General features: G+C 40.3%; 1 protein-coding gene across 2 annotated transcripts in view; it reads right to left on the bottom strand.

Moving 5' to 3' along the window:
• ADARB2 (adenosine deaminase RNA specific B2 (inactive)) overlaps positions 1-22,723 on the bottom strand; it is an 805,999-nt gene that overhangs the window by 86,932 nt on the left and 696,344 nt on the right. For both annotated transcript variants that reach the window (XM_077491116.1, XM_077491117.1), the window contains exons 6-7: positions 16,473-16,641; positions 8,871-9,022 (exon numbers count right to left, since the gene is read on the bottom strand). In XM_077491116.1, coding sequence (XP_077347242.1) covers positions 8,871-9,022; positions 16,473-16,641 — 321 coding nt within the window. The remainder of the gene's footprint in view (positions 1-8,870; positions 9,023-16,472; positions 16,642-22,723) is intronic.

Below are 22,723 nucleotides of genomic sequence, written 5' to 3'. Positions count from 1 at the left end.
GATTTCCTCACATTGGAGGGATTTGATTGCACTTCTTGTTTAGGCGGTGGGACAGGAGGTGAAGAAAAATCTCTCAAATGGACACATACAATATGGCAAAAAAACATCCTGACATGAGTTATAACCCTCCCGTAATCTATCCAAAATAATAATTAAAAAAAAGTTTCGTCCTTAGTTCTACTTTAAATACTGCACTGTTAATGAAATCAAGAAATTCAGCACTCTCCTAATAAAAAGCAGAATCAAAGATATAAAATGAAAATGTCATCTTCTGCATATTAAGGATAAATGTGGATATTTTTCTTTCATCCTTTTGTTAAACTGTCCTGTAAATATCCATCTAAATAAAACCTCATTTGGAAAATATCAAATGAGTCACAGAAATTGCAAGTACTAAGTTGTACATTTTTATCGTAACTATTCTATCAAATCAGCCTGAATACAAGTTTCTGTGATTCACTTATGTGTTTAAACTGTAATGAGACATGCAACTCTAATATAATATTGCATTAACCTTCTGGCTGCATATACTGGAGAGCGGTGAGTGTAGTTTAAAATGACTACATACTGCATAGTCTTGGCTGTACAATTGTACTGAATAGTGTGGCATAAAAATAACTAAACTAATAAATGAGACATCATAAAACAGATACTAATGACTACTTACTACTCTTCGCTCTCAATCGTTACTAAATCCTGATATTACTTATCAAATATACCAAATATAGGCACGCGTATTTGCTAAATGCTAACTGACAGATTACTTTTCACTAAAGTAAACTTGTCCCAATCCTCGGCAAGTCAATCTGAGCATAGCATAACACACACATGAGCATGCTGTTACCATAAAGTATAACTAAAGGCAAAACTTTTTTTTGCTTTAGATACAGTGGAATAGATTTATATAGAGGGGAATAGATTTAGATTAGAATACCTGCACGTTTTTATTGCTGTTTGTGTCCCTCCAAGGGAGATTTACCCTCTCTATTTGTCTTGTGTACCATTATCATTAGACGTGAAAGCAAAGGAAAATCCCAAATTCTGAGTTGGCTCTTAGGACAGTAATAGAAGACAAATCTTCCAATAGGGGCACTAGTTTTGGTGACCTGGAGGGGCAAGCGATTCCCTTATTGTGCATGGATTTCCTCACTTTCTGTTTGGCTATGGGGCAGGAAGTGAAGGGAAATCTCCCCAATGGGTCATGAAAATAAAAAACTGACAGGGGTTATAACCCTCCCTTACTCTATCCAAAACCCCCAAAAATATTTGCCTGTACTTTTCTTGCAACAGTCTTAGCCTCCCCTATACCTGCTTCCTGAGACTCTGATCAGTACATTAAAGTAAACCCTCCTCTCCTGCCATCTTGGCTTCTGTCTAACCTCTTCTGGACGCCCACTGTATATAAACCTCATCACCTCATATTAACCCCAGTATTTCTTTTATACAGCGGATGATTTAGCGTCCAATAAAAGTGGTCTCTGTGGCGGATTCACCACAGGAGCACTTTTATAGGCAGCGGGAGAGGTGTGCCCTGCTTTCCAGGTAATTTCCCTGCTTATCAGAACGGGGGTAAAGGGGGAAACAAACCAATCCCCTGGAGCGATGGGTAGGAAGTTGAGTGAGGGCAAGATTGCCCCCACTCGACTCTATGCCATTGAGGTCATTTTCGCCTAACGGCCTTAAAGGGACACTTTTCTTCTTTTTTTTAGTAATTGTAAAATTACATATTTTTTATAATTTTTTTGGTTTTCAGTGTAATTGTCTAAGGTCTTTTTGACCCCAGATCTCACAATGAAGAGGGCATGTGATGCATATTTCTATTACAAAGGATGTTTACATACCTTGTAATAGGAATAAAAGTAGTCAAACTTTTTTTTTTAAAGGGACAGTGTAAAAAAAATAAAAAAATATTTTTTTAAAGCACCCATCCCTTCGAGTCGTGGCCACATATGTAAACAGTGTTCAAACCACACATGTGAGGTATCGCCGCAATCATTAGAGTCAGAGCAATAATTCTAATACGTCCTGTGTAACTCTAAAAAGGTAATGTTTAAAGCATCGTCTATTGAGATATTTAAGTACTGTAGTTTGTCGCTATTCCAGGCGTGCACAATTTTGAAGCATGACATGTTAGGAATCTATTTATTTCATGTAACCTCATCTTTTTATCCCAAAAAATTGTGCTAACTACTGTTTTTTTTTCCAATTCATGAAAGTATATTTTTTCCAACAAAATTGCGCTTGAAAGACCGCGCAAATACAATGTGACATAAAATATTGCAACAGACGCCATTTTATTTTCTAGGGTCTCTGTTAAAAAATATATGTTATTTGGGGTTCTAGGCAATTTTCTAGCAAAAAATAAAAATTTAAACATGTAAACAACAAGTGTCAGAAAAAGGCCTGGTCTTCAAGTGGTTAATCAACTGCCATGAAGCTGCACATGTGATCAGTTATGACACCAGCCATTGGATGGCTTGACAGCTTGGTTGAGAGCACAACCAATGTAACAGTTAAATTTCAAGCACGTGCCGAGGATGTAACTTTTTTAAAACTGTTAAATTGATGGGTTTACTTCCACTTTAAAGGGTCAATAGGTAAACTCAACGGATGGGAAGGGGGTGGAGTAGGAGTAACAGGAAAAGTTGTGATTTGTTTATAATATCAGATTTCTTCATATCTTTAGATTTATTAATCATTGTAATATTTAATGTAGGGGGCGTTAGTGACCCACAATATTATCACATCAAAACCAACCTATCTATATGATATCTAATTCATGTGCCAAATAAATATAAAATACATGAATTTCAAAAATATAAACATTTATTTCATAAATACTGTATATATGACCTAACAGTTTATTAATTATATGATACAAATCGATATGTGCAAAAAATACAAATAATAATCATACAAAACTGCATTATATAAAGTGCAAGTACAGAAACATATACTTGGAAACAGTGACTTTAAAACGGTGAGTCCCACTATTTTAGGTGCAAAAAAGCGATCAAAAAAGAGTGTCCAGTCCATAGAAAACATTCAATCCAAATCTTCTTTATCACACCGTGTTGTGACACTCAATGATCAATATATGTGCTACTGTAAACATTCACCAGACTGCCATTGACCACTTAGTTAAAAGCATATTTTGCTTTATATTGTATATAACGGAATGCCGACCTAACAAACTTCACTGGATCTCTTATGAGCTTTGAGGATTATGTACTCCATAGTGCTTGCAGCTACATAGGTCAGTGAGGGCTTGTTTTAAAGCTTGTTTACTGCCTGTTAAGAATATACAGTACAACATTGTTGAGCCTGGACACAGTTCTACCCTCCACTAACCAGTGTACTTTGTAGAGTCCCCTAAATTTCTTGTGCAAGTTTTGACTATATAATTGAGTTTGAATGGGCTAAGTAAAACATCTCTACCCACCCATATGACACCTGCAAGCCCCGTCACGGGAGCCAGTGCCGAACTCTGTCGCTCTTCCCGCTCAGCTATGTCGCTCCTCCCGCTCACCGCCCCCAATGGATTCCTATGGATGCGTGGCATCTCGTGGGGGCGGCGAGCGTGAGAAGCACAGCATAGCAGTGGTGATTTCCAGCACAATCCTATTGTGCTGGAAAAACAATATCGGCGGCAGGTACTGTATATGTGCTTGCATACCCAGAGTTGAAAGGTGAGTACATGCTGCTTGGGAGGGGGAGGTTTTAAAACTAAGGCTCCATGCACACATGATGCTCAAAAAAGTCATTCTTGGCGTCAGATTGCTGGCAGGAAAATGCTGTTTTAAAAACGTAATTTACCAGCGTTTTGCATTGGCGTCAATGCGCGTTTAGCCACTCTAGCTTTTAGCCACTTTTCTCTGCCTCTAGTCAAAATCAATGGTTCCCTATGAGAGCCCATTGAATTGAATAGAAGTCGCACCAGAAGTCAGATCATGATGATCTGACTTGTGGTGTGACTTGTGTGTTGAGGATGTTGAAGGGGAACCCCCGCTAAAATGAAAATAAAATGGGCGTGGGGTTCCCCCCGGATAATACAAGACCCTTCGGTCTGGTATGGATTTTAAGAGGAACCCCCATGCCCAAATCATGGTTTAGCCTGGAGTTCAGGTTTAAGACTTGTGTGGTTCACTAAGTAAGTGTGGTTCACTAAGGTTGAATCAGCAGTGATACTCACCTTGTACCTGGGTGCCAGCACTGCAAAGCATTTATGAGATACTCGTAGATACTATTGTATTAAATCTTGCTGCTCTTCTTTTATTTCCAGTGGTAACAGTTAAACTCTGAAGGGAAATTCTAGGAGCATACTGAAAACATAACTGCAGGGATTAGCTGTTTTGTGTTTTCTTTAAGCTTAATCGAGCTTGCCCGCTGTATTACTTAACTTAGCAAAACAGATGTTCAACAATATGCAATATATTGCAATCAACATGAAAAGATGGAAAATATAATAAGTTAAGCAAAATTATCTTTCAAGCTATAGTAAATTAAATTAGACTGTGAATTAAAATATTTTTTTTCAGGCATTAGAATTCCAACTGATGTTTTTTAAAGGAAACCTGTACTTACAGAACACGGAGGATGCCATTGCTAAATTGTGAAAATGCTAGTTTCCTGGCCAACTGATTTGATGGTTTCAGTTCTTTCAGGGGCACTGGTTTGGGACAAGCATGTAGATAAGGATTTCTGATTTCACTCTTTCTTTTTGTGTGTTTGTAGTGGGTTATTGATTTAGTATGGCATAGCATAGCAGTACAATACCTCAGCAGACATGGTGGAGAGAAAAACCCGAGAATGCCATCTGCTGGCTGTAAATGGTATAAGAAGATAACAAGGACGTGCCGTCTAAGTGAAGTATTAAAAATAAAACACTTTATTCTCAAGGATTAAGAATACTCACAGAATATGGAGTAAAAGATCTCTTATTATGTATTTCAACAGCATCGCCTCTCATTGTCATCCAGAGGATGATAGGGATCCTGTCGGGTGTGGATCGTGTGGAGACAGCAAGGACGTCTTGTGGAAACCAGGAAGTCCAAACAGATTTTCATGGAACACACGGGCGGAAGCGACATCACCGGGAGAGAGAGAAGGCTGGAAGGAAGGCTATGTGTTGGAACCTTACAGCTCCTTCTACAGCCCACAACTGACAGGATCCCTGGCGGTTCCCATAGGATGGCGATCAGAGGGCGATGCTGCTGATATACATGATACCCTGTTTCCCTGAAAATAGGACCTATCCTGTTTCCCCAAAAATAAGCCCTACCCTGAAAATAAGACCTACAAGGACTTTAACTAGGGCTTATTGGGGAGGTAGTGCTTATATTGCAGCCATCAACGACAATCACGCTAGGTATTATTTTCGGGGAAACAGGGTAAGTGATCTTTTACTTCATATTCTGTGAGTGTTCTTAATGCTTGAGAATAAAGTGTTTGTTTTAATACTGTACTTACTTAGTTGGCGCTTACCTGTTTCCTTCTTATAGCTTGATACAGAGGTGGCCAATACTCTGAGGATGGCAGCCGCTGGTGCACAATATAATGCTTTCTTAAAGCTATGGACCTACGGACGCAGGGGTGTCAGCCTCCCAAAGTTCATAGAGCAATATATTTTTAATTAAATGATAAAATGACTAACATTTTTTAACCTTAAAGTTAAAAAATGTTAGTCATATTATCATTTATTTAAAAACAAATCGTTCTATGTGTGTGGGGGATACTGGACTAATAGGTGTCTATTAGGTCTGTCAATTTTTAACAAGCACATGATTAGAGCCCGAGGCTCTAATTGGCTTGGGGTGCAGAGCACTGTGCCTTGAACCCTCCCACTTTTGATTTTAGCGAATCAAAATTCGCCATCATGTTGTTTCCGGCCAATCAGGAGGCTAAAGATTTGGAACACGGAAGCTGGCAAGTATCAGGGAAGCCATGACAGCCCAGGCTGGGGGTTCCATTTTCAGGTAAGGACCAGGAAGGGTTTGTTTGTGCCTCTCAACATTTTTTTATCACAAGCTGCCATTGCTATGGACTATTGAATTTTATGGTCTTTGTAGACAGTTTTTTTTCCATCCCCAGTCTCTACCAGTGCGTTATGTACTAAACCTAATCACTCACTCTCCATGCACCAGAAGATATCCATTATTACTATTGGCTGTAAATGGTAGATAAGAGAGATTGATATGTAACATTTTTAGACTTACCTGACTAAAAAATAAATACAAACTTTTTTTATCTTTATTTTATGGTTCTGCACATAATAAATACTGTACAGGGTGTCCCAAAAGTCGCTATACATAGGAAAAATGGAAACTAGCTAAATATACTTTTTTTTACAAAATATTCATTGCAACATTTTACAAAATATTTACAAAATATTCTCTATGAGTTGGCCACCTCTTTCTACACACACAAAGTACAGTACCTGACCGTGAGATTGTGTTTCCAGCGTGATCCCATCGCGCTGGTTCTCGGCGACAGGGCACTGTATATCTCGCGCTGGCTGCAGTAGGAAAATTTCACATTTTTCTATTGCAGCGAGCGCAAGTAAGAAGCGACAATGTCGCCTCTAATAAAGCTGGCATGGATTCCCCTCCAGGGGCATACCAGGCCCTTAGGTCTGGTATGGATTTTAAGGAGAAGCCCCTAAGTGGAAAAAACGGCATGGGGTCCCCCCAAAATCCATACCAGACTCCTATCCGAGCATGCAGCCCAGCTGGTCAGGAAAAGGCATGGGGACAAGCGAGCGCCCCCCCCCCTCCTGAGCAGTACCAGGCCGCATGCCCTCAACATGGGGGGGTGGGTACTTTGGGGAAGGGGGGCACCCTGCAGCCCCACCACCCCAAAGCACCTTGTCCCCATGTTGATGAGGACAAGGGCCTCTTCCCGAAAACCCTGGCGGTTGGTTGTCAGGGTCTGTGGGTGGGGGGCTTATTGGAATCCGGGAGCCCCCTTTAAAAAGGGGACCCGCAGATCCCGGTCCCCCACCCTATGTGGATGAGTATGGAGTATATCGTACCCCTACCCATTCACCTGAGGAAAAAAGTGTCAACAAAATAACACACAACACAAGTTTTCAAAGTCATTTATTAGGCAGCTCCGGGGGTCTTCTTCTGACTTCAGGGGTCTTCTTCCAACTTCTTCGCACTCTCCGGTTCTTCTCTGTGCTCTCCGGTCTCTTCTCCCGCTCTCCGGTTCTTCTGCTGGCTCCTTCGCTATCTTCTTCCAGCTCTTTTGCTAGCGGTGGCTGGTCTTCTGCGTCCTTCCCTCTTCTCGTCTTCCCTTCTTCTCTTCTATAGTTGAAGAATTTGGCTCCACTACCAATGGGCATCACTACTCTTATATGTTTGCCGTCAATTGCCCAGACACAATTTGAAAAATTGCATCAGTCCCAGAAAACTTCCGCTATCTGGCACCAATCTTCAGGAGGGGGCTTCTTCGGAACCAAATCCCTAAGAACATTCCAGATGTCTCTGCAGGTTTCATGCTGGCAGTAGTTTTGCCAACCAAGAATTCAAAATGCAAACTTGCAAAGGAATGTCCAGTTGCCAGGTACCTAAAATGGCAAAGTAAATACAGTTTATTAGAATGATGCATAGTAACAAATAAGCTACTTCTTTATTAGAACTAAAAAAGAGCTTGGAAGGAGGTGCCTGAGGAAGTGAAGGAAGAAGAGGAGCAGGAGAAAGACACTGGTTAAGTAGAGGGACAATTAATATGGTAAAAACTATCACACCCACAATAACATGCTAAAATTTATTATTTCAATTCATATTAAGAGGATCAAAGAATGATGTGGCTCTCCAAATGCCACATATGAGGTACGAAGAAGAAAAGTAGGTATGAAAAGTTACCTCAATGTTATAATGAGTCTTTCAACAGCCGGAATACTCCTTCGGAAACTGGTGTTTTGTCGCTCTAGATGACTATAGAGTAAGCCAACAATTCATCAAAACTGTAAAGAGAAAATATATGGCTATTAGCTAAATTGAACATGTAAAAATGGACCATTTTTAAACATTTAATCAGGTTTTTGTTAACACTTCTAGCTATTCAAAGATACAAATTAGAAAAAGAGTCACAGTGACCATGCTTCTACACGTTTTGCTAAATATATCTTGGAGCATATACAAGTTAACATAAACATATGTTCTCACCTTCTAATTGACATCCATGTGTAGTTGAAGAATTTGTCTTCATAATCACGCAGAGATGACAGGATGAATCCAAAACCTATGCCTTCTCCTCCTCCAGTTATCCTCTTCTTCATCTATTAATGCTGCTACAGCAGCCATAATGACTGCAGACCCAACATATTGCATAGCCAACATGTTTGCTAAACACCATACGACACGTGACAATGAAAGTGGTAGGGGAAATGACTAAGCAGGATAAGGTATTACATCATTATGATTAAATCGCAGAACATCAAAGTCGCACAAAGTCGTGTCAAATCACAACAAAAATCGCATTGCAATGTCGCACTGTAAATCGCACTACTTTGGGGTCACAGTAGTGGAAACTGAGCCTAAAGGTGGGGATAATGGCCGACAATAAATTCATATTCATTTAAATTCATAATACTAATTAAAATGTTGAATATAATACAATTATATATGAGAATATATTTTTCTAGAGTTTTGGTTTCGGTTTTCGGCCCAGTGCATCCTGAATTTTTGGTTTTTGCACCAACATTTCCATTTGGTGCCAAATGTCCATTAAATATAATATGAGTTTTTTTAAATTTGTTCTATGTATGGAGGCTTTTGGGACACCCTTTATATACAAACACTGAAAACCCCCTTTAACTTATTGGTACAACATTTCCACAATAGTATTCCATAATACGAAAAACTTACAGTCAGATGTGATTTCATAGGGAGAATTAAGTCGAGCATCTCCACATGGTGACGTACTGATATACAGGTGGAAAAGAATATTATCTCTTAGCCGAAAACCTCCTTCTTTTAACCTGACGAAAACAGACCTTTCCAAGTCGCTTTTATGCTTGCTGTGAATAGAAAGACATATTTATTCAAATACATTTTTATAATGAGCATGAATCAAAGCAGTGTGTCAATAGGCAATTACCTCACACCATCCATTTATTATTAATAACACTTTTCATGTCCAAATAGCTCACAAATTTTAATAAAACGGTAAACATGAAGGCTTTTTCAAAAAGATAAAAACACTGTGTTGATATTTTCGATGGTGCAGCAAGGAGACAAGAGGTGGAGAAGTTCATAGAAGGACCTTTCAAGGTGACGGCTAGTAGCTTAGCCTTCTCTGTTGCTATGGTCTCTCTGGACACAAAAGATATTTTAATAGCTTGTTCATTAGGAAAAACAGGTGATATCATACATTGGAACTTGATGGTTACACTGCGCTGTTTCACTCAATCAGTGCGGTTAAGAAGACAGCGTTATTTTTAAAAGTGAAAGTTAGTCAGGGTTAAAAGATACATATAAATTATAAGTCCAAAAAGAAAATCCTAATTGAATACAACCAAAAGGAAACAAAATATAGAGCATTGTGAAAACCTGCACAGCCCTAAGCTGATAGTGAATGAATCAACCATCAGCCATACTGTATATCTCTCAAAGATCCTAATAAAAGATTGCCATTGTTTAGTAATGTTTACCCTTTGCTATAGGTTATTTTTATGGTGCCTTTCTATTGATTGAATAGTTGAATTCCTAAGATATTAACCCCTTGTTCACACCAATGCGATTTTACAGTTCAGTTTAGAATCGCATAACAAGTCGTACCCAATTTGTGACTATGGAACTGTTCAAATCATTGCGCCTCAAGTCGCAGTGACTTTGAAAAAGGTTCCTGCACTATTTTTCTGTAGTTTCATTGCAACTTACATTGATTTCTGTTAAAGTGTTACTAAACCCACAACCGTAAAATCAGTCTGTATATGGAGTAAAGCATGCTTGTTACACTCACTGTGGAACCTAAAGGGTTAATCCTATGCATTTTGTAAAAAGACTGCTTGATCTTTTATGCACAGATCTTCCCCTCCCTGCACTATCCCCCTGGACAAGTCCGGATAAGACAGAGCCTATGGAGTCAGGCTGCACATGCCCAGTTTGGTGTGTACTGCTAGACAGTTGTTTTTTTCTTGGGAGAGTTCATGTGATCAGCACAGGGCCAATCAGCACTGTCCAGACATGTCCAGACAGAGGGTCAGGAGCTCTGCAGCCACATAGGACAGCTCAGTTCAGTATGAAACCCCTCCTACAAGCTTCCCCAGGAAGGAACTGATAGAAATCACAGGACTGCTATATACTGCTGATGAGACTAGGTGTTTAGCAGTTTCTATTTACTCAAATAATTCCATGTCCATGTTCTGTGTACTGTGGTAGATCAGATAGTAAATGCAGGGTCCTGGGTTTAGTAAAACTTTAAATTAAGTCACAAGCCATAATGAAATTACAGTGATTGCTGTGAACCAGGGCTCATTTCTATTGTTAATATGAAAACTCCCCTTCGGATACTGACACTGATCATATCATTTTGAGATCAACTCTGAACTCTGCTGGTGGTGGTTCCTCTATACCAGCGTTTCTCAACCTTTTTGCACTAGAGGAACTTTTTTGAGTCTCATGGAACTGAGAAAATGTTCCTTATGCCGTGTACACACGACCGGACTTTCTGGCACACTAGGTCTGACGGTCTTCCCGACTGACTTTTCAGTGGAGTTCCGACTGACTTTCCGAACGAATGGACTTGGCCACACACAATCACACCAAAGTCCGATGGATTCGAACGTAACGACGTACGACCGGACTAGAATAAGGAAGTTTATAGCCAATAGCTGCCCTAGCATGGGTTTTCGTCCGTCGGACTAGCATACAGACGAACGGATTTTCCGACTGGACTCGAGTCCGTCAGAAAGATTTGAAACATGTTATAAATCTAAAGTCCATCTGATTTTTCAACAGCAAAGGTCCGATGAAGCCCACACACGGTCAAATTGTCCGATGGATTAGTTCCGTTAGACCTTTGCTGTCGGGATTGTTTTAGGGATTGTTTACACTTGCTTCTAAACATGGCATTGGACACAATTTTTAAAAGGACTCTGAAGGCCAATGAAAGCACTTGTTTCTAAATAAAATGGTTAGCTTACAGTCCTGTTCACACGCTGCATTTGCTTTGCTCTGCTTCACTTCAAAAATTATATCCATGTCGCCTTAGTGGTGCTTCAAAGCATCCTCAAACCCTCCATAGAAGTCTATGACAAAGCTCGCTTGAAGCACCTGCAGCTTTTCTTAGGCTTTTATTCAGCTTTAGTTCGCTTTGTTTTAGAGAAATCTATTTGTACGAGATATCAATACACACCCAGGGCATCTGCCAAGCTTCATTAAAGTTTCAAAAACACATCAAAAAAGCATGTTGAAGCGGAAGGCACTTAAAGTTGAAGCAAATGTTAAAAAGATCAGCAGTGTCATGCCACTGGCTCTGCCAAGTGGCATGGGACTCAGATCTTTGCAGGTACCATCAGATGGGAGATCAATCAGCCACAACTCAAGGAATCCCTAACAACCTCTGGAGGAAACCGAAGGTTTCATGAAACTCTGGTTGAGAATTACTGCTTTATAGTGTCATCTATGAGAGTTTAAAGAAGCAAAAAAATGATCTCACAAGCTAATTTTAATTGTGTATATCAAAGTTTAATTTTGATATTATCGAAGAGCTGCAGCTGGGTTGGAGAAAATTGTATTATTCACAGGATTGAGCTTGTCAGAAAGACAAAAGAAAGAGAGAGGTGCCGACAGCCTTATATTGTAGTCCTTACTTTTATTGGTGAGTAAAAACTAAAACAATATATAATGCATTTACAATTGTGGAAGGATGACAAGCATTGAGCATGAGAACGTCTCTAAGAACTGCTGCCCCTGGTGTCCTGGTAAACACTGTTGCCAGAAATGGGAGGGACCTTCTCCAGTCAGGGTGCCAATCAGGTCTCTGCTCTGGTCTGCTCCTTCTTATGTTAGAGCGTAATGGATCTTGGGGCATGTGTTTCGAGGAGACGATCCTCCCCCTAATGGTCATACTATTATTTACAAGCTTTTCAAAGTTCAAGATTATTCGCCTCTAGCAAGGTTTTTTTTATTCTTTTCAGTTCAGCTTGCCAGTATCTGGCCAACATTTAAATATCAGCCTCTGCTTATTTTAGAAGAAGAAATATATAAAAGTTCTCTCATTAGACAGTTAACGGTTAGAGCTCAGCTCCGGGATTTCACACCTTTTGAGACCATCTGGTTGAATGGAGTTTGGACTAAAAACATTGCAAGTTTATATCATTTCAACACAGAACTAAAAGAGTGTTTTGCATTTTTGCATTTATTAGGGGTATTTTACATTTGGGTATGATCACAAAGGGGTTAACTAATTCTAATGTCATATAAAACACATGTAAAAATGTTATATAATAAAGTAGTTGTAAACCCTTACATATACCTAGTAAAGTGACTATCCTCACAGAGATGAAACAAATCCTATGTACGTTGTAACTGTTTATCTGCAGTCTTTTCTCCCCTACAGCCATTCAAATTGCAGAATTTATAAAGCCTGTCTAAGCTGAAAAAGGGGGTGGAAAGCTGAAATGACATACGGCAGAGCTCAGCAAAGAATGTCTCTTGGTGTCAGGGAAACTTGTCAGAAGTGATTCATGCTGATAGCAGAGGAACAAAGCAGCAGACAGAAATGGCACTTAGTGCTCTTAATTAAGACAAGTACACACTATAAAGGGATATGCTTTGTTCATATTTCATGTCTGAGATTAACAATCAGTCATTGATACTTTAAAGGTGACTATACACTCATTGATTTTCCAAATGATTGGATATCCATTGGATTTATTAGCAGAAAACCATAAACCGATGCTTATCGAGTGATCCACCATACACGGACCACAGTATTCTGCCAATCCGATCAAAATTTTCAATAGAAATTGATTGAAGTGTATGAAATTAGAGGTGGCCATGCACACATGACTTTTTCATATGGTGGGATATTGATCAGTTTATTGGCAGAAACACAACATTCCTCAGAATATAAAAAAATATATATTGTAGTTCATACATATAGTGATTTTAGCAATATAGACATGTGATATGATTGTGTTTTCCACCGCAACAGATTGTACTAATTTCAAGATCAATCAGTAACATTGGGATTTGTCAATAACAATCACATGATCCTGCTCCCCTGTGGAAGCCGGTGATGACTGCAGCAGAGAGGAGGAGGCGCCAGCAATGGAGTGGTCTTAGTAACCTATCTATGGATGACATCACCGCTCCCAGGCATTGCCAGCTATTGTCAAGCATTCACTCCTCTCCCCTGCAGCCACCACTGTCTGACATAGGGGATATTGTGACCATACTGGAGAGGGCTGAAAATAGATAAGTATATACGGTATCTCACAAAAGTGAGTGCACCTCTCACATTTTTGTAAATATTTTATTATATCTTTCCATGTGACAACACTGAAGAAATTACACTTTGCTACAATGTAAAGCAGTGAGTGTATAGCTTGTATAACAGTTTAAATTTGCTGTCCCCTCAAAATAATCAACACACAGTCATTAACATCTAAACCGCTGGCAACAAAAGTGATTACTCCCCTAAGTGAAAATATCCAAATTGGGCCCAAAATGTCAATATTTTGTGTGGCCACCATTATTTTCCAGCACTGCCATAATCCTCTTCGGCATGTACTTCACCAGAGCTTCACAGGTTGCAAGTGGAGTCCTCTTCCACTCCTTCATGACGACATCATAGAGCTGGTGGATGTTAGAGACCTTGCGCTCATCCACCTTCCATTTGAGGATGCCCCACCGATGCTCAATAGGGTTTAGGTCTGGAGACATGCTTGGTCAGTCCATCACCTTTACCTTTAGCTTCTTTAGTAAGGCAGTGGCATCTTGGAGGTGTGTTTAGAGTCGTTATCATGTTGGAATACTGCCCTGTGGCCCAGTTCCTGAAGGGAGGGGATCCTGCTTAGCTTCATTATGTCAGAGTGCATGTTGGCATTCATGGTTCCCTCAATGGACTGTAGCTCCCCAGTGTCAGCAGAACTCATGCAGCCCCACACCATGACACTCCCACCACCATGCTTGACTGTAGGCAAGACACACTTGCCTTTGTACTCACCTGGTTGCCACCACACAAGCTTGACACCAGCTGAACCAAATACGCTTATCTTGATCTCATCATACCACAGGACATGGTTCCAGTAATCCATGACCTTAGTCTGCTTGTCTTCAGCAAACTGTTTGTGGGCTTTCTTGTGCATCATCTTAAGAAGCTTCCTTCTGGGATGACAGCCACGCAGACCAATTTGATGCAGCGTGCGGCATATGGTCTGATCACTGACAGGCCGATCCCCTATCCCTTCAACCTCTGCAGCAAAGCAGGCAGCACTCATATGTCTATTTCCCAAACACAACCTCTGGATATGATGCTGAGCACGTGCACTCAACTTCTTTGGTCGACCATGGCTAGGCATGTAAACTGTCCTGTTAAACTGCTGTATGGTCTTGGCCACCATGCCGCAGCTCAGTTTCAGGGTCTTGGCAATCTTCTTATAGCCTAGGGCATCTTTATGTAGAGCAACAATTCTTTTTTTCAGATCCTGAGAGAGTTCTCAGCCAGACTTAACACACCTGCTCCCCATTCACACCTGAGACCTTGTAACACTAACGAGTCATATGAGAGGGAAAATGGCTAATTGGACCGAATTTGGACATTTTCACTTAGGGGTGTACTCAATTTTGTTGCCAGTGGTTTAGACATTAATGGCTGTGAGTTATTTTGAGGCGACAGCACATGTACACTGTTATACAAGCTGTACACCTACTACTTTACACTAAAGTGTAATTTCTTCAGTGTTGTCACATAATAAGCTATAATAAAATATTTACAAAAAATGTGAGGGGTGTACTCACTTTTGTGAGATAATGTACATCTTTCTTACAGAGGTTAGTCAGAATAGGTGTTAGAAGGGGGAGGGGCAGTGGCGTAACTAGAACCTTCAGGGCCCCGATGCAAGAAACCATGAAGGGCACCCCTGAACCCAAGCCAGGGCCCTTCCCTCCGAGTCCGGCGGTGGAACTCCAGGGCGTGGTCACAGGTATGACCTTTGTGAGCCCTATAGTTCCACCACTGGCATCAGTAGTTTTTTTTAATAGTTTTTTTTTATTTTTAGGTGCCCCATTGGGGGACTGTCCCTAGGCAGGATGGGGTCCCTGTCCCCAGGGGGAGATGGAGGGGGTATGTAATGGTGTGTGGGGGATGGGGTCCTCTCACTCACCATGACCAAGCTGACGGCCACGCACTCATCCATGTTGGCCTGGGCTCCATCCAGTGTGCTGGACGGGTGATCAGCATATCTCCCAGAAAGACCTTTCATCATCTGTGTATGACGGGTGAGGAGGGGGGCTGGCAGACAAGCCTGCAGTGTCCTCCGGGGCTGCACTGCATCTGGATGCTTAAAGTTTGTTTACCCGGGAGAAGTATGCATTGCAGTGTGGACCGGATTTGGGGGGGGGGGGCAGACTCTGGCTGGGAGGAACAGACATCGGACTGAGCGGCAATGCATGGAGCAGGAGAGGGGTACTCTGAGGAGCCAGGCGAGGACACAGATCATGCAGGGAATGCACAACTAAAGAGCAGCCAGTGCGATAGTCGGAGCTCTGCTAGTCACCCTTCACCCACCCGTGTGTATGGTGCACTGGTACCCCTAGCTGCCTATGCTGCTGCCGGCCATATGTAGAGGGGGCTGCATGGGCCCCCTGCAGCACAGGGCCCAGTTGCGGTCGCGACTGCTGCACCCCCTATAGTTACGCCCCTGGGGAGGGGCATTTTTAAGAGTACTTAGATATAGCTTGGAATCTCACTTTAGGAAGGAAAGACAAAACTTATTTTTTTACATCCACTGAAACAACTTCCAAATCCCAAGAAGGGAATACAAATTAGTAGAAACCGTGTTTAAATGCCAGTTACTATCCATGGGCTGTGGATTATTTTGCTCTATAAGTCTGTATTAGCTTCACTACATCTGAAACACAAGGACGTTTTCAGTACAGAGCAAAAAGTAAATAGCCTAAATCTCGTCACCACAGGAGAAGGCAAATCTAGTTTTCTATCAAGCGTTCAGTCAGTTCATTTCTAAGTTCTTCATGAATTATGTAAACAAATATCTAAAAGTGTCCCTCGACTTGCACTAATCTAATTCCTCATGAAAGGAAATCCGCTTTCATGGACCAAACACTGAAAGATGAAAGCATATTAAATTGCTTTGCCTACTTCCTCCGTGCGTTGGTCACTCAAAACCAGAGAACAAATAAATAGCTTCATGAAAGAAGTGTGGATCAGACATCTAGAGGACAGACTTCTCCCCCTGTAGATCATATAACATGTCTTGTTGTCAGCAGATTTCAATTTACCTCAGATGGAGCTCCAGCTGAGTGTAGAGGAAGTGGATGAAGGCCCTTCTTACTACAACTTCTGCATGGCAGTCATTGACCGCCAGGCCTTGGTCATTGAGATATTCTCCACTGATACATTTGGTGCCGGATGATAGGGCGATGACCTGTGCTTGCCTCAAGTCTAAACCTGTAAAACAGAAACACACAAAATAGTTTTTTGTTTCTTTACTGCTATTAAAAAAAATCAAATAAATTAAAATCAAATTAATCCTTAGCTTAAAATGTACTCTAGGAAGATATAGGAAGATCTAGGAAGATATGGAAGACACAAATTAGCGCATCTCTGTAATCATTAATAAATCATTAAATGTATTTTTTTTATGAAATATGCCCACAGGAAGCATGCTAATAGGAAAAGAAAGCAGAGTGACAAAGTGATAAACTCATCACTATGCTGCTTCTCCTTGCACTGACCAGTCACAGGACAGATGCAGGATGACTTGGGCTCACAGAAAGTGCGTTAAATTGTGCTAGCAAACTTTACATAAAAAATAAATAAAAAAACAAACCGAGGCCATGTAGACATTCCAAACAGTAGAGAATGTACACATCCACTGAACAGAATAATAAGGACAAAATATACAGTATATACAAATACATCTAAAGGACATACAAAGAAATCAAAGGCTGTCATGTAAAATTCACACGAAAACATCCAGAGAGCTCACTAGCTCAGGTTGGGATGCTCACAATAAGCAGGACTATCCTCCAATGGATACCCGGCAGGTTACCAGAAGAAAATGTATCATTTGAAAGAGCGTCAGAACAAATGATGAAAGAGTCTAAATAAATTTATTGGTTTACACAAAAAAAAAAAAAATAGCCAACACATTTGGAAAAAACTCCCCCTTCATTAGGGCTTCAGTTAAAATAAGAAACTTGAATGGACTCAATTAGGGCTATCCTATGTGAACTTATGTAGAGAAGCTATTGCTGGATTAGGAAAGTTACTGTGCGGCAGCATCTGTGTGAGCAATCAAGATAAGGAGCTGTGTTGGCTGCACCTGACTCCTACCAGCAGCCAATGCACAGCAGGATGAACAAGACCAAGGATGGCCATGCAACCTCTTTTTCGCTGTTGTATTCAGGTAGACAGCCTCAGATAAATATTAAAAATGGGGCCGAAAAACTGGGTAGCAGGCAAAGGGGAAGTATAAAAAATATACACTATATTACCAAAAGTATTGGGATGCCTGCTTTTACACACACACATGAACTTTGATTGCATTCCCAGTCTTAGTCCATAGGCTTCAAATTTAATTTGGCCTACCCTTTACAGCTATAACAGCTTCAAATCTTCTGGAAAGGCTGTCCACAATAATTAGGAGTGTGTCTATGGGAATGTTTTACCATTCTTCCAGAAGCACATTTGTGAGGTAACACACTGATGTGGACAAGAAGGCCTGGCTAGCAGTCTCCGACAGGACACTGTGCAGGCCAGTCAAGTTCCTCCACCTCAAACTCACTTGTCCATGTTTTTATGGACCTTGTTTTGTACACTGGTGCGAAGTCATGTTGGGACAGGAAGGGACCATCCCCAAACTGTCCCCACAAAGTTGGGAGCATGAAATTGTCCAAAATGTCTTGGTATGCTGATGCTTTAAGAGTTCTGGAACTAAGGGGTCAAGCCCAAACCCTGAAAACAACCCCACACCATAAACCCCCCACCAATTGAGTTGGACCAGTGCACAAAGCAAGGTCCATAAAAACAAAGATGAGCGAGATTGTGGTGGAAGAACTTGACTGACCTACACAGAGGTCTGACCTCAACCAGATAAAGGCAAGTGTCCAAATAGTTTTGGTAATATAGTGTAGATTACTGCATACTAGGGTTCTGCTTAGAAGTGTATCTATGGCTAAAATATTTTTTTTTGTTTGTTTTTTTATGAAGTAAGGAAAAATTAGAACTTCTTTGCGTTTTTTTTCTATGTCACTTTTTAGCTTCATGTTTTACTGTTTTCTCTAGCACTACTGGTGCTCTTAAAGGACAGTTGCCTCTACATACACAGCAGTGTTTGTAGAAGCTATGGACACATCTACTCGTTAAATAAAAGGCTTCTAACTAACTTTTCTTGTTCAATCAATAACTACATCCTTGGTGTACACATATTATATGAGGCAATAAACATCTCCCACTGAAGGGAACAAACGAGCATGTTGTTTATGGGCTTCTAAAGCTACTGCTGATAGTTACAGAATCCTTATAAATGTACCTATCACTGGAAGTACTAAATAAAAACCAGAAATCACATTCAGTTCTTTTCCAGTTAAGCTGGAACAAAGATCTCTGATAAATCATTTTTCCTGCCACTGACTTGGTTCAAGGCTAGAAGGACTGTTGGGTAAATAGAAAATATGAAGAAATGGCAACAAGGTTTTAACAATTTGTATAAGCTGAACTCCAAGCAAACAGCTAAATGGATGGAATATATAAATTATAGATATATTACTTGCCGAAGGATTCTAAACTCTGTCCATTTATTCCTGAGATTTACAAAGCCCTGTCACATAGCAAAGCCAGACTGGAGACCTGACTTTACTGAACCAAGTCTATATTTTGTTTTCTCCATCTATTAGCAGGTTTTTTGTTAGTTCATGAGCACTGTACAGTGTTGCCAACCGTCAGTATTTTTACTGGCAGTCAGTAAAAAACAGGAAATTTTCTCCTACCAGTAAATGCCAGTAAAAGGAAAGAGTTGCCAGTAAAAAATATGGTTGTGATGTTCGGCTCGGTCCAGAGCCGGCCGAGACCATCTGAGTCCTTGCTATAGTGTGTTCGGGCAGCTCTGGTGGAGGCGGTGCCCGAGCGTGTCATGTGATGTCATGGTGCAAGGGACCAAACAGAGCGGTCAGAGCCTTGTGTGTGGGTCTGCAGAACAAGTGCAGGGCAGGTCGGGAGTGGGACCGTCAGTGCTGTTTAGACTGGAGTGGACTGAAGGGATCAAGAGTCAACGTCATGTGTGTGTGTGCCTTCCTATTCTCATTTCTTGCCTTCTTGAGTCATTTTCCTGAGCTACTTACTTACTATATTGAAAATAAAATAAGAAATATGTTTTTTGCCCTATTTATCTACCTTAAATCACATTGCTAATTGCATATTGTACTTGTTTGTAGCCTAAATACTAAAATTTGCACTGTAATTTTGGAACTTTTGGAAATGCCAGTAAAAACTTGGCTGTGCCAGGAAATTCTGGGTGTCGTGTCAGTAAATTTCAATCTGGTAGCTTGGCAAAACTGGCACTGTAGCACAACGAACTGGCTTTTTTTTTTTCTGTTTTTGCATAAATAGTTTATTAGAAAAACAAGGATGTACAATGGAGATATTCCAAATGTAGTACTAATTCACAAGGAAATACAAAATGCAACATCAGCAGTTCCTGTAAGGAAGTGGGGTTGATCAAATGAAGTCACCAAACCAGGATAAAAACAAAACAAAGACCTGCAATGAATGCTATCATATAAGTTGGGGATGCCTACTTAAATAGCCAGAACACAAGCAGATCTATAGGTTTGAAAATCGCAGAAACAGAGAACAAAGGAGTTGATATTTAGATCTCTAATTCTCCCATGAACAGACAACGACCATCCTAGTCCACTCCCTTCCCTCTCATAAGCCCTAAGTCCAAAAAGGGCCAAGGGCGCAAGGAGCTAGAGAGCACGTTCCTACAATGAAAATCTCCAATGGGGGGGGGGGGGGTTGTATTCAAAATCCTACTGAATTGTAGAAGAGAGGAAGAGAGGTTCTGGAAGTCAGAAAAGGGTAGAAAAAACAAAAAGAAAAAAGAAGGCGGGGGTGGAATAATGAGGAGGGGGAAAGGGGGAAAAATGCTATTAGAAGCGAATCCCGCAGCATCATGACTTTTTATTCTGCTTCTCCTTCCCCCAGTCTAAGCATTATTATATAGGGAATTATAGGAGGCTGACACCATGTCCAATGCAGGTACCCTCACTAGTTGTGTGATAGGGGAATAGTTATATATTTCTCCCTACCCGCGCATATAAGAAATTTATAAATTGTAAATTCAGCTGCCCGTTCCAAAGTTGTGAAAACCAATAAAGTAAAAACATGTGTGTTATGATCTCTGTAATAGGGATCATCTTCATCTGGAGAGTAGGGTCTTTGCTTGGTGTTGGTGGAGGATTCCTATAGTCACTTAAGCATTGAAATTAGGGTTGCACCGGTACCATTTTTTTTACAATGAGTACAAGTACCGATACTTTTTTAAGTACTCTCCGTTACCGTTTACTGATACCTACCGCAACTGTTTTGTTTTAACTTCAGCTATGGTACTGACAGCTGAATGGTAAATAAATAGATTTTTTTTAATTTAGCGCTTTTTTAATGTGAAATGTGTAAATATATGTTAATATATATGTGTTAAAATATTCACTAACAAAGCAAACAAAACTTTTTTTTTTATTGTTTCGGGGCTGAGTAATGTTGTTAATAAACATTGCCGGATGCTTTTTCTTTTTGACAGCTCCAATTACCGGACTTCTTTAACACTGGGGAGATCAAAGAACGGAGCCTGAAAGAATCGGTTTCAGGTACCCTGCATTTGCAAGAGTGCCAATACTTGTGCAAATACTCGGTATCGGCACTGATACTAGTATCTATGCAACCCTAATTGGAATAATCAAAATCAGAAAAAATTGGATGACCCCCTGTTTTTGGACTTTTTGGCATTTTGTTTTGACCATTTGGGCATTTAATTCCATTTTATTTTATTTTCGCTCAGTTGATATGTTTGATCACATTAATTTTATGCACAATTTTTGACTGATTGATTGCGCATGTTCCATTGGAGTGAATCCGATGGTTCCTCGGTTTCATTTATTTCATTTATTTGTACTGTTTGCACTTCATAATTAGTTATTTGAGTATAGCGCTGTTCACCACACACATTTTTTCACCCTCACTAGTTGTTTTTAAAAATAAATGTAATAATTAAAATCTAAAGTTTTTTTTTTATTTATTTTTGGGGGGAGGGGGGGGGGGGCAACTATTCTGTTCTGTTTGAGATCTGTGAATAGAGGAGGAGTTCCGTCACTCAATTCCACATCCTACTCCATTCACAGAAAACAATACATTGTGTGATAGTAGTAAGGCAAGTTCTATGAATAGAAGAGTAGGCAGACGTGGGTGGGCAGACAGCGCAACTTTTGAACTTTTGTGAATAGCAGCCACTTCTGTTGACCTTTACAGTGCTGGAGGATAGCCGATCAAGGCAGGATTTGGTTGTTGTAAAGGGGCAACTGAAGGAAGATTTTTTATCAGGAGCAACCATTGGTGACCAAAGGAATGAACACTAGTACACATAAATAATGCTGTATGACCCCCTCCAAGAAAAACGACAAAAAACAAACAAACAAGGAAACAACTGTCCAGGTTTATTCATTTATTTAGTATTTCTGGCATCTGTCTAAAATTCAGCTCTAAGTTTCATGTATTTTACTGCTTCTATTCACAGGATTTTTTTTCTCATTTTGCTTAACAGAAAAAATGGTCCTCCTCCATAAATAAATCACCATTGCTAAAGTACACAGGTTCCAAAACCCAAAGGTGTAGCTAAAAGTTGCCAGGTTTCTGAGAAACATCTAAAGAGACCTTTTTATATCTCAGATAAAAATCGCTGACGGTTTGTTCAATTGTGGGAGCTGCTGCTCTTCAGTAAACTGTAACATAGCTTTTGCTTTTTCACTAAACCCAAAGGCTAAAACAGCAAAAGACAAAAAAAAAACCCGGTGCTTTACACCGTGTGCAGCGTGACTGCCAAGACTTAAAGCAAACCTTGAAGTAAAATGCAAAAAAATAAAAAAACTCCTATAAGAAAACAAAATAAATAAATACACTTACATTACCCCGGACCTCTGCCTGTGGAGCCTAAGGGAGGATAACGTCACTATCCTTCCAAGAAGGGTCACAATACTGAGTAATATCACAAGCCACTTCTGCATTGTGCTTGGGTATAATTTTGTGAGATTTTGGATAATCAATATTCATAGGATTTGTTGGAAAGAAGGTGACGTCACTTCTGAAAATAAGAAAGGTAAGTAGGGAAGGTGTATTTAGTGACTGTTTTTCCTGAAAAGTTTTCTTTTCTTTTATTACAGTAATGCTGCTACTCAGGGAACGTGGGGTAACGCAGTTCTGGCACCTCCAGCAATGAATGTGTTCTATGGCAAGGTGTGCTGGAGGGTAAATTGAT

Source organism: Lithobates pipiens, unplaced genomic scaffold, assembly GCF_037356315.1.
Source record: "Lithobates pipiens isolate NorthernLeopardFrog02 unplaced genomic scaffold, aLitPip1_a1.2 Scaffold_19, whole genome shotgun sequence".
NCBI lineage: Eukaryota > Metazoa > Chordata > Amphibia > Anura > Ranidae > Lithobates > Lithobates pipiens.
Note: the sequence above shows the minus strand (reverse complement) of the source record. Positions and strands in the feature narration are given on the sequence as shown.